Source organism: Zonotrichia albicollis, chromosome 2, assembly GCF_047830755.1.
Source record: "Zonotrichia albicollis isolate bZonAlb1 chromosome 2, bZonAlb1.hap1, whole genome shotgun sequence".
Taxonomy (NCBI): Eukaryota; Metazoa; Chordata; class Aves; order Passeriformes; family Passerellidae; genus Zonotrichia; species Zonotrichia albicollis.
The window spans coordinates 15401579-15414852 of NC_133820.1; the positions used below are offsets into that span (position 1 = coordinate 15401579).

A 13274-nucleotide genomic window follows, 5' to 3' on the forward strand; every position below is an offset into this window, starting at 1 on the left:
AGCCAAGATCTTTCTTAGAAGCAACACAAGCAATGATTTTCCAGAATGTAACCCTAATTATTGAGAGAGGGAAATAAATTCTGCCAGTAGAGGACTTAAATGATCCTTTGCTTATGGCAAGCTTCTTTTACATCTTCTGAAAAACCTGGTAGTGGCTCTGTAGGAAAAACACTTGAATAGGATCAGGCATTTCTATGAACTGCTGTGCTCCTCCAGAAAAGCTTTAAAACCATATGGATTTCATTATAAAAGACATACAGCAAAACTTCAACACATTTAGAGAGTCTTTTCTCCTGGTAGATTTTAGCTCCTTGGGAAGTTAAGGATGAATCCTGCTGCCAAGAGCCAGGCACAACTTGCATTGGTTGGTTTCACACAGCAGTTTAGTCCTGACATGCAATGCCCCATTTAGGAAAGTGTTAAATTCAGCTTTTCTGAATACAGATTGCCAGTAACAACAGTGATGCCAATTTCTTTCAGTGGTCATTTTGTGCTACAGATAAATATTTGAATGAGAGCATTCAAACACCTTATCTAGTGAACTGTCTCCCAAAATACTCAGCCTGTACCAGGGAAATGAATAAAGAAAATGGGTGGGCACAGAAACTTTGTAAGCAGGGAGCAGGGTTAAATACCCACCTCTCCAGAGAGTTCAGTGGGGTAAAATTTAGGAGTGCTGACACCCTGGTATTAGTTAGGATGTCCTTTCTGTAGCCATGCAATGTGTGTTTGTTTTCCTTTGAAAATGTTACTTTAAAAACAGGGCTGCATATTTCCCTTGCTTGCCACATGGTAAAAAGATAAGCACTGGCATTCTCAGAATGTTGAAAGGCCTCAGCATCTCTGGAAGAGCATTTGATTTTATCTGATTTCATTTTATTTTCCTCTGCCCCCTCTCTCTTTCATTTCTGTCCCATTGGTTACGTGACAGAGTTTCTAATTTATTTATTTATTTTCATTCCTGACTCTCTCCCTTTCCTTTGGATACTGTCACCCCTCAGAAAACAGAATAGCAGCAACATACACAAAAAAAAAGCTTTTTATCCTGAAAGGGAGCTGACACAGGACCAATAAATCTGTGAGCGTGCACACTATGTACCTCTGCCACCCCTCCTCCTCTTTTTTCCCCCCTTTTTTTAATTCAAGTGACAGGCTTTTTTTTGAGATGAAAGCAGACATTATTTTCCCAGTGAGACCTGAGTGTCTTTGAAATCTTCCCTGCTGTTGCTCTCTGATAACCTGCACTCTCCAGACACCATGATAGATTATCAATATGCTCTTTAGGCTTTCCTAGTCACGAGAGATGGTTGCCGAGGTAACTCAGTCCAGGCAGGTAATCTCTTCTTCTTCTACAGAGACTCTAAAAATAGTGTCCATGCCATGCCTGCACCACAGCCTCATTAGAGAGATGCCTCTGTGCAAATTGATGACTTTTCCTCACTTCATTATCATGTAGAGCATGGTATCAGTTATTTAAGATGATCTCCAAGCCCTCAGCCAATACACCCAACCAGAAAAGCGATGTTTGGATTTTTAACAGAGACCTGCTTGGGAAGGATTTTTTTTTAATTGATTTTTCCATTCTCTTATGAGTAGGGCACAATAAACTCCATGGACATTTCATAATTACCTTCTTTTTTGTAAACTCCACAGGTGCCAAAATGATTTTTACTTTTATATATTCTTAATATATATTAATAACTCTTGAATTAGAGTAGACCATTATGTATACATACACAGTTCCTAGCTAACTCTAGTACTTTTCCTACCCTGATAGACAGAAAGACAGAACACATTCCCAAAGGCCTCAATCCCATCTTGCTTCTTCCTGGGAGCCAAGGATGAGCTACCCTCTCAAGACACTTCCTCATAAACAAAGTACAGCTAGTAGCTGAAGAAAATGGGCCTCCAGAAGAGGTGGAACCAGGGGGGAGAATTACCTTATTATTTGAAGTTCTAATTACGAATTCCTGTCAATGATGCTAATTTGCTAAACTTATAAAACTGTGTTCACCCTATGTGGGGTGGGTATTTTTCTGCCCCGGAGGCCTCCAATTAAAGACTAGGACCTATTACCTTCCTGTTTTTATTATAATCTATAATGAAATAAATCACTCTGCACAGCTCCTCAAAGTGCCTGTGCTCACCTGGGGCTGGGCTCTTTCTCCAGCAGCACTGACACACCCAGAGCACACAGCCTCAAGCTGCACCAAGGGAAATACAGGTTGGATAGCAGGGAAAAGGTTTTCCCAGCAAGGGTGAGAAAGTTCTGGAATGGCTGCCCGGGGAGGTGGTGGAGTCCCCATCCCTGGGTGTGTTTAACAAAGCCTGGATGTGGCACTGGGGGCCAGGGTTCAGTTGAGGTGTTGGAGCTGGGCTGGACTCGATGGTCTTGAAGGTCTCTTCCAACCCAGTGGTTTTGAAAATTCTGTGAATATTGCCTCGAAAGTGCATTGCTTAATTTCTAGACCTTTGAGGGCATCACCACTCTAAAACAACAGCACCAAAGCGAACCTGTGTGCTATTTTGAAAACCAGACCTGCCAGGCAGGTGGAGACTGACCTTCCAGCACCACCTGGACGTAGTCCTGGGCCGACATCTTGTCCTTGCGCACGAAGCACTGGTAGGCGCCGCCGTCGCTCTTGGCCATGCCGTCCATGATCAGGTTCTCGCGGTTGACGCCGGTGATGCGCACGTTGCTGCCAGGGTTGATGATCTCCCCGTTGCGGTACCAGGACAGCTCCTGGTCCTCGGTCCCCGTCACGCTGCAGGACAAGGACACTTGGCTGCCGACGCTGCTTTTGACCTTGCGCGGGCTGATGGTGGCTTTTAGCGGTTCTGGAGGTTTGGGTTGAAGTAAGGGAGAGAGAAAGGGAAATAGAGATTATTCAGTATAAATGTGCATTTGTGTGCAAGTAACAAATCAAGTCCCAGTCAAGGAGAGCAATAAAAATCACAATCATACCCTTCTTAAAAGAAAACACCAAAACAAATAACAGATAACTGTATTGCTCTAAAAAACCCATTTTTTCCACCCACACCCGTGACAAAAAAATAGATCTACAGGGATAACGTATTCAACACATAATCCCATGCCCAGGTGAACAGTAGGACCAGACCTACAAGTAACACCACTAGTGCTGAGGCATTTAACATGGCACTGCGCAGGTTTTGGGAGGGCAGGATGTTATTTCACAGTTAACTGCAGACCTTTGAATCTTGTACATTAAGTGCATTCCTGAAACTCATTTTCTGGTTTAATTTCTGGCAAAAGGAACCAAATTTACACTTTCCCAAACTACTCCCTGATGTGATCAAGTGCAATAAATGCCAATTACAAGATTTGCTTTCAAGAGTGTAAGATGTTAATGCAGGTACATCCATGGATATCCATCTGATATGTACACATGGAAGTATTTTACTGTGTGGGCTCATCAGATTTTCTGCTTTGATGTGGGAGGATTACAATATTTTCAAGTCAGCCTAAAGAAACAGCGGGACAGAAAAATGCAAGTTTTCTGTGGCAAAAAAAGAGGATGAATGGTACTGAAGAAAAGTCATAAACGTAAATGCAAGGAAAACAATCTTTATCCTGCCACCTAGGATTTATCAGCACTGCAGAACACAGATTTCATCTCATGCCTGGTATAAATTGGTTTGACTTCCTTATAAAGATAAGGGATTGCTATCACCACTGATGCTATCTCTGACACAAAATACAGACCATCCTATTTTTTCTTTTAGCAGCTTGCATAAACACACGTGCACAAACACATTTACAAAAGAAAAGTAACTTGTTCTCTTTATTAAATATTTTGTAACATCAAAGTTGGAATAAATCCATATTGGCTAATCAGGAATAGAGGCCTGGAGAAGAACATACAGTAGCCTCAGACATTCTGGATTACAGACAAAGGTCCGAAGCAACAATTGATCAGATGCATGTTAAAAGTCACTGACTATCTCTGTTTCCTATAAAAACATTACAAAAGCTAAAAACTGGCAACAATCCATTAAACAAAATAGTCACACTTAAGTGTGACTAATATCCCAGAGCCATGATCATGGAAGAGAGCCACATCCTCCATTGCAGAGGAGGGTAACATTTCTTTGCCCAGCTTTTATTCCTGCCAGCCTCATCCAGAGAATTTCCACTGGCTGAGTGCAGAGTCACTAGGAAAAACACATCACCAGGCACTGGGGTTGCTTTGGGTATCATCAGCAGTACAATTACATCATGTCTCTGCAGGTTTTGACTTTGCATCATACCAGGCAGATGGAATTCAACTCATTTTTTATGAATATTTTGATGAATACATTTAGAACCAAAGCTCCTCAGTTATAACTCGAGAATGGCAGATTTTTCACCTCAGTTTTATTTTGCCCAAAAACATTATGTACATTTATTTTTGAGGATATTTTTATGGCCTGAACTGCTCACAAACTTCTCCCTTTTCAGTTTGCTAGTCATGCTGTCTAGGTAGAAATGTTAGTTCACAGAGCATTATTTTTATTCCAAGAAACAATTTTGTGGGTTTTTTCAACAGTAGTAGCATAACACTTTTCCAGTGTGGTGCTCCTGAAGTAATAATTATCTTTGTAGAATTTGTGAAACATTCAGAATATTCACACATGAATACTCGACTGAGGGGAAGTATGAGTATTCAACATTACTGAGCACCATGAGTCATGGCAATGAGAGTTTGGCAGCTTTATTTATGAGAACATTTGCAATTTCTTTTCCAGCACCCAATTCATGCTTCTAAATTACATATCCTCCATGTGATAAATTATAGAGCTACACTGGAAATTGCATCCATTTGCACTTCTGATCGCTCAATTGGCCAACTAACTCATCTCCACTGAGCCTGCTTTGTGTCGTTCCACAACTTTGAGGACTTTAATCATTGCTAAGATAAATTAAGGAAACAGAAAGTACAGCAAGGTAAGATAACAACATGATACTGATGCCTAAACAGTTTTGCTTTTACGAATTTTTCATATATTTTTAGCTCTGAAGAATATTATCACAGAGTTATGTAGCTCCTAGTATTTTTCCCACCCTTTTTCTCAAATCTTAGAACAATAACCTAACATTCTAACACGTTCCTGAAATACTGTTTAGTCCTATTTTTAAGTAGAGGACCTACAAGAAGAACATTTTGTTTCACAACCAGAATCTGAGAAGAAATAACAAGAAGTGAGACAAATAAGCCCTGGACCAACTCCAAAAATTACCTAACCAACTGCTCTTTAATTGGACAACATTTGTTAAGAATACTAATTTGTCGAACTTATAAAATTGTAGAGATCCAGTACTGGGTGTGCCCATGACCATTGGGACACCTGGAAGCTTCCAATCAAGGTCTGGTTTTTATTTTACCATTTCAGCATTGTTGCAAGGGTTTTTCTCTTTAGATATTAGGCAACAACACCAACAATCCACTGTGACAGGACCTTTCACCCCCTGGCACAGCAAAAGACTTATCTACTTCCCCAAATCTAAACTAGGCCTGAATGGTTTGTCTTGTGATGAATTATCTTGGCTGAAAACACCCTTAGGCAGAAATAAACATCCTGCTTTGAATGCATAGGAAAGGATAAACAGAAATAAGTGACCAACAAACAACTACTTTTGCCATTCTAAGAGACCACTACAATTTTCATAAAATCAGAAAACTCTTTCTGAGTGTGTGGAGAGATCTTCTTGATGCTGAGATGTTGGTATTGAGACACTTCCCTGGGACTGAGAGAAATTAGGAGACTTGTGCACATCACTATCATTTACTGGTAAGTGACACTGGCTCCTAATCTAAACTATTTCTTTATAATTTAGATAACTAAACTAGCTATAGCTAGTTTAGCTATAGCTAGTACCTTTATTATAGTACACTGCGTTTTTCTCTACTAGTAGTTTTTTTTTTTTTGTGTTAGTCTGTGTGGTAATTAAATCTGTTTAAAGTCTTGTGTCTATTTTCCTTGTGGTGACTATTCTAAATAATTCATGTTGTAGTAGACCTGAGTGGTCATTATGAAGGACTTGTGAGTAAGAGTGGGTTTTGGGGTGCTGGCTGTGGGTGGACATGTCCTCCCTCTCTCCACCACAAATGGTTGGTGCAGAAATGAAGAGATAACTCAGGCAGGTGAAAGGCCCAAAGGGGTCATCTCTGGCACCAAAAGGGCTCAGGCCCCAGCTAGGAATCAACATCTTAGTCTGGAGAGAAGATGTGGGAAAAGATAAAAGAAAAATAAATATCCTTGAGTGAGAGACACTGTTTTACAAAGACTATAAAAGACACATGAATTATCACAGAGGCAGAAATCTCCTACACACACCCTGATAAACATACAGGACTTCTCCCTGGAGTTTGGACACAGATTCCGTGGTTATTTTCCTGGGAATTGAGGGAAAGGATTTTGATGTGTGCTCCATCATAAATTGGTTGGTAAGAAACATTGCTTTCTAAGGTAAATAATTTCTTTGCTAGCTGTAAAATTAATGGTACCTTTACCCTCATGCTGGATTTATTTACTAGTAGTCTCTTCTGTCCTTATTCCTGTGGAGTATAAAATCTGTTTTAAGTCCCATGTCTGTTAGTTTTATATCTATTAAATGGGTAATTTGTTCTATAATAGACCAAATCAGCCATTATTAAAGAATTTGTGAATGACAGTGGATTTTGTGGTGCTGGCCACCTCAATAAAGCTCCTGCCTGCTGCCAGGGGCCTGGGCAAAAACCAGGGACTAATCTAAACTTGAGCATCTACTCATAACATTGGGCACCTCAATAAAAGCTGTTGTCTGTGGGGTTTTTCGTATTTATTTTCTACCTCTGTTGAGGTTGGGATTGAAGGCACTTGAGATGGTATTTCATGTTTGGACTCAGGTGTTTATTATTTCCTATCAGTGTAGCAGCCTCACAACCATGAGTTCTGCAGCTTTTCATTAGCAAGGCACAAAATGGCTAACTATCTCTTCTTACAGGGTCTTTTAAGACTAAACGATGTCATTAAGAAATGACACTTAGATTATTTTCCCTTTCAACCCAATAACCAATCCTTCAAAGCCCGCAATGTGGACTTTTCTGTCCAATTACAAAACATCACTTAAACCCCTGAAGAAGAAGGTGAAGAGGAACAACTTGCCTCTGCTTTAAAACTTCTATCGTGCTTCATATTTATTTTTATATTCTAGAACCTCAAGCTCTAAGTTTTCTACCCTGTGATATCACACACTTCTAATTAACTATACACCTGTAATCCCAGTGCTATCAATCAATTTTGGAAGTCTTCTCTACAGCCTCAGGTCACATGTAGTGCTCTCTTGTGAGTCTGTGCCTTTCAGCACACAAAGTTTAAAATTCTCAGCATCTAGTCTAGCATTCCAACAGCTGCCCACTGCCAAAAACCTGTCCCAGGCAGGGACTGGCCCATGCTCTCCCTGTGTCTCTGTCCGAAGTTTCATGCCTCAGGATCATCATGAAAAGTACAGAAATTGGGACCACCAAAAAAAGACCAAGTTTGAAATCCTGGTCTTGTTGGAGACGGTTGCTTGCCAAGATCCTGAGGCCTGAACAGAGCTTCTGGCTTGCTACGCTATTGTTCACAAGTGTGTTCAGTGTGTGTATGCAACACTGAACCCAGTGAAAGGAGAAAGGGGCGCTTTGCCCTTTCTTCGCCAGCACCCGCTCTTCTAAAAATACCAGGAGCTACATAACTCTGTGATAATATTCTTCAGAGCTTAAAATATATGAAAAATTCGTAAAAGCAAAACTCTTTAGGCATCAGTATCGTGTTGTTATCTTACCTTGCTGTACTTTCTGTTTCCTTAATTTATCCTAGCAATGATTAAAGTCCTCAAAGTTGTGAAACAACACAAAGCAGGCTCAGTGGAGATGAGTTAGTTGGCCAATTGAGCGATCAGAAGTGCAAATGGATGCAATTTCCAGTGTAGCTCTATAATTTATCATATGGAGGATATATAACTATCGCCAACAATAAGAATTTCCCGAGGATTGGACTGGACTTTTCCCCAGGATTGGCTGGACTTTTTCCGAGGTAGCTTTTGGTGGTCCCCACGGAAGACCCCTCATCTGTTTTAAAACCACCATGACAGATGGACTGAGATGGCAGAAGCCTCTCCCTCGAGGACTGAGACATGAAACCCCTATGTGGAAAAGCTCCCCCTCCTCCCAAGGACTGAGACTGAAACCCCCAATCCGTGGGAGGTGCATTGGGGAGGTGAGCTGACCAAAGGGAGATTTTGCCAAGCACTACCTGATGATGGCTGGACAAAGAAGACAATGGCTCTCACTGCTGAGAAGATAGACTACCTATTACATCTATTCTTTATTATGCCTGTTCCCCCCCCACCTCCCAATTTCCAAGAGAGTTATCATAATAAAAACCTCTGAGTTAGCTAGAGATTTTGAGATCTCCCCAACATAACAGGCAGATCCTTGGCTAGACTGGACCAAAGGACATAATCTCTACGTTTGGTAGCTATATCCCCCCCCACTCTCTCTCTCTCCTCTCTCTCTATGTTTTTCTCTCCCTTAATCCCTCTTGTTGTAGTGTGTTTTTATACTTTGCAATACTTTGCAGTAGTTTTGGTTTTGTATCCATGTATTTTTCCCAAATGGTTTATCCCAGATTATACTGCCCTCCCTTTACCTGTGTAGTCCCTTGCCTTTGCTGAAATCATCCCCAAATCCCCACCCTGGCTCTCTGTCAATCACTCAGCATCCCATCCCCTCCATCTAGAAGTTTTGATCCAGGACGTTGAGTGATTTGCCAGAGACCAGGGGTCAGCCCCCTAAGTGTTACTCCATACGCTGTCCTAAACGTCTATCCCCCAGTACCCATCCCTTAGGGTCACTAATTGGTCAGTAAAATATTATCTAATTTCAGTTTCCACCTCCTTTCAATGTTGTAGGGGGATAGAACATGAGTAAATAAAGGTAGTATAGAATGTAATCTTTCCCCCTAAAGAGTTGCAGCTGAGTCAATTATTAAGGATTGGGAACAGGCCTGATTTTAACAGGCCACAGTTGTAGCCAATAAGAAGAGTGTTATGAAAGAATGGATTGGTTGTTTGAGGTGGAACTGGAGTCAGTTGGTTACTGCAAGGATGGGTCAGTGCCTAGAGGAGCTGCCTCCGAGAAACATCAAGGAGGTATGAAATTCTAGCAATATGGAACCCTTGCAATGTAATGACAATAGAACTCTTGTAATTAGTGACAATAAAATGTAACCTTGGCACATCTCCTGGGCTCTCAGCAGGAGGCCCCCTGAGGTGTAGGCACTCCTTTGGGACTCCTAGAATACAACCTTGGATTAAGCCCTGCTAAGAGTTGGCGCTTTATCTTCTACCGATGCCTCTAGTGTCTCTTCTGCTGCAAAGGTGACCAGCCTAGGTGTCTTCAGTACCCTCAGGGCACGAGAGTGTCTCCCCACTGTTGGCCAACTTGGGGCTTTCTGGGGTTCCTGAGAGGCTCCCAGAAAGACAGAGAAACCTCTATCGTATTTTCCTGTGGGGTTGACTATATGATGCTTCTATCCCCAATTGTTCTGTTATGCTGAATAATAAGTTTTGCACCTTTAGGATTTGTTCCAGAGAGTGAAGGGGGGAGAGAAGAAGCTGTAGTTTGTTTTCAGACACTGCATTCACTCCTCCACGTTTCTGCTCCTGACTGTGTTGTCTGTGGATGGACAGACAGCAGGACAGAGCTCTCCTTTGCTTTTAGTTAGTTTTAGCTAGCTGAGGCAAAGAAGGTCCCTGGAATGTGGTTTTTTTTTTCTTTTTTCCCTTTTCTTTGGAGCTGTTTAACCCTGCTCTGGCCTGAACACCCAGGGGAGCACTGGCAGCTCCACCTGAGGCCCACCGGGCCGGGCCTAGCCTGCGACATTTCCAGCACTGAGGGACTGATCAGAGACTGAGTGAGCTCAGCTGCAACCCAGGGAGTGACTTTCTCAGTTCATCATCTCTTTTGGAGCAGCAAGGGGTTTATTGTTTAATATTGTTTAGGTTTACTGTTTAATAAACAGGTTTTTTCCACTTTTCTCCAAGGAAGTATTTTCTCTCAGACTGGTTGTGGGGAGGGGCCTATTGAGTCTGCTTTCCTAGAGGAGCCCTTTTGGGGGGTTCTCTCCCAAATTTGCTCTGAATAAGGACAGTCTCTCAATAAAGGTGCATTTGTTTATGATTATCACTGCAAATCCCCTGTGCCATGTCGTTTTTTTCACACTCTGAGATTAATTCATGAACCATCGCAAAACCCGTTTATCAGGACGCGTCGTGACACTCCCCTCTCCCTGGTGGCACCAAGGCGGGACCTACGTGTGACGTGCAGGCGGCCGATGACCTCGGCGGTGCCGTAGTTGTTCCACACCTCGCAGACGTAGCTGCCCGAGTCCGAGGGCCGCGTGTTCTCGATGAGCAGCCCCGTCACCGTCTGCCGGAAGCGGCTGTCGGGCTCCCAGGGCACGTTGTCCTTCAGCCAGCGGTACTTTGGTGCCGGGTGCCCTGATGCTTTGCAAGGCAGCTCCACTCGCTGTCCTGCCATGGCTTTGCGGTGCTCAAACCCATCTAGGATAGATGGAGCTGAATTCGCTGGGTCTGGAGCAGGAAACACAGAGAAACTTAAAATTAACTCCCTAAGCAACATGTAGTTATTTTTTCTCCTGCATCACTGACATATTTTATGAAAATCCTTTCGCTAGATTTTTCTCCTGAGAAACTGAGGCCTCAGAAATGAAATGTAAACAATAATTATCTGATTGCTTGGAATGTGAGTTGGAGGTTGCTTACCAACACGTGCATCATTGATTGGTCTCATGTGAATTGTTTCTACTTGATGACCAATCATGGTCCAGCTGTGTCAAGGCTCTGGTCTGTCATAAGACATTATTATTCATTCTTTTCCAGCCTTCTGATGTCTCCTTTCTTTCTTTAGTATATTTTTATTATATAATTTTATTTTAATATAATATATATCATAAAATAATAAATCGGCCTTCTGAAACAAGGAGTCAAGATTCTCATCCCTTCCCTCAAACACCACCACACTCCTGCATTTTCTGACTCGCCTGCCCAGTGTTTTGGGCACTACAGTTTGCTTCTCTGACCCAGCCAACCAGTTTGAGTCATGGTGGCTGGGATCCAGCAGCACATGCTGCTGAAGCAACTCATCACTGCTTGGAAATCCTCTCACTGGATTTTTTCCAGGTGGCAAACGTTTTGCTGGTCATCCTTCATGTTCCCTGTGAGAGGCACAGAGAGCCAGAAATGTGTTGCCTTAGCAATTATTGCCACTTCTCGACTAGATTGGAGCCAACACATTGTCCCTTCTCTCGGTGGTCTGAAGGCTTTGAATTAAAGGAGCAATTTATTCCCTTGTCAGGAGACAAATGGGCAAAGGCACAGGGATTTCTATCTGCAGTCAAAATGACAGACAAGCCTTTTCTTCTTCTGTGGGAAAAGAACTTAATGTGACAAGACCAACTTACAGCTTAATAGTGCATCTTTCTGTGCTCAATTTGCTGACAACTGCAGCCCTCACTCGTGCAGCACCTGGCACAGATTTATGTAGCTCACAGGTGTCTGGCAGAATTGCCTTCACCAGAGGTGCATGTACCCATCAGAAATAATGCTTGGTATGTAATTTCAGATTTGAAAATTTTTGAGACAGAGGTTGACACTATTGAATTTATTTTTTTTTTGCAGCCCATGCTGGAGCTTTTGCAACAAAAATACTGAGAAAAAATTCATCAAAGTATTTTCTCATCACATGCACACGCTTTGCTAAGATTTCTGTCTCACAAAGAAACCCCACATGCTGACCAGCTCCTACCTGACACACTGACCTCTTTTTGGGTATATCTAATCACAGCTGATTAGATGTAGGTGTAATTGCCACAATTATGGCATTTTCAAGAGTCATTTTAGCTTAGCAAACTCAGTGCTGCTCACAGGGCAGCTGCAGCAGGTTTCTGTAGAAAACTGGAGAGATTAAAGGAGCAGTTCATGCTGAATTCAAGTTATTCCAAAAGTAATCAGTACCTGAGCTAGCTGGTTTAAAACAAGCTTAAATATATCTTTATGAATTGCAGCCACAACCGGGAGGGCACGCAGGACAGCAAACATCTTAAGGCTATTCAAGTTAAACTATCTATCCAGAAACCAAAATCATGATATTAAAAAAATGGACTAAATATCTTTGGGGGTTTTTTTGTGTGACTATATCTCAATAAAACCCTCAAAATGTCAAGTCCAGTGAAAGCTGACAGCAGGGGTTTTTCTGCTTTCTAGGTGCCAGGAAAACCCTGAGCCACTGAGGGCAAAGGCACATTCAGTTTGCTGATGTCTCATTAGGAAGGCATCAGTGGTGGTTCAATGAGTGTTTTTGGATGAATCAGTGGCCTCCAGGTCCACATTTGGCACCAGGATGGGACAAATTTTTGAGCTTGCCATGCTGTTTATGTCTGGCTCAGTGAAAGCACAATCTGCCAGGATGCTGTTGGGAAGGCCAATGTCAATTTGACTAATTGATCAGCCAGCTCCTCTCTCGCCCTTTGGGTCATCAGCCATCCCTGTAACCAGGCTCAGATTCTTTTGTGATGAATTCACTGAGAGTAAAATGAGTAAAACCCACAAGCAGGCAAGAAATTACAGCTTCTGGCTCTTAGGAAGGTTACATCTACAGGAAATCAATTTCTTCAGTTGGAAGTAATAGTTAAATATTTAAATAATAAAAAAGCATAACTGTTTTTTAGAGGTATTGCCTGTGCATTCCTACTCAAGCAGCAAAGCAGATCCTGGATTCTCTATCCCAGGGTCATTTCCCTTTGTTCCTTCTCAACTTGAGCCTTGTCAGCAGCAACACAGCCTGGAGTCCCAGCTGCAGGACAGCTAAACTGAGATTTGCCTACATAATGGAGAAAATTTCACCCTGCTGTTATAGAGGAGGTTTTACAAATATATTCAGGGATACACAAGATATGATTCCAGTGACCTGTTTTCTTCCACTCTGTGGAATAAAATATATATTATATTTATGCATAATATACATAATATATATACATATATATTATAAATTTAAATGGACAGTAAAATCTTTCTTTGGGTTGTCCCTGGAATAAGACTCCTGTTTAAAACTCCTACAGTTCATATATTTCAGTTAAGGGGAAAAAATCAAAAAAAAAAAAAAAAAAAACAAAAAAAAAAAAGCCAAACAAAGCACAATTTGCAATCACCTGCAATGAGGCAAAAAAAT

At 41.8% G+C, this 13274-nt stretch overlaps 1 protein-coding gene across 3 annotated transcripts in view; it reads right to left on the reverse strand.

The window, feature by feature from the left end:
* Positions 1-13274, reverse strand: part of DSCAM (DS cell adhesion molecule) — a 487286-nt gene that overhangs the window by 202930 nt on the left and 271082 nt on the right. For all 3 annotated transcript variants that reach the window (XM_074534053.1, XM_074534061.1, XM_074534069.1), the window contains exons 5-6: positions 10340-10618; positions 2563-2838 (exon numbers count right to left, since the gene is read on the reverse strand). In XM_074534053.1, the coding sequence (XP_074390154.1) occupies positions 2563-2838; positions 10340-10618 (555 nt within the window). The remainder of the gene's footprint in view (positions 1-2562; positions 2839-10339; positions 10619-13274) is intronic.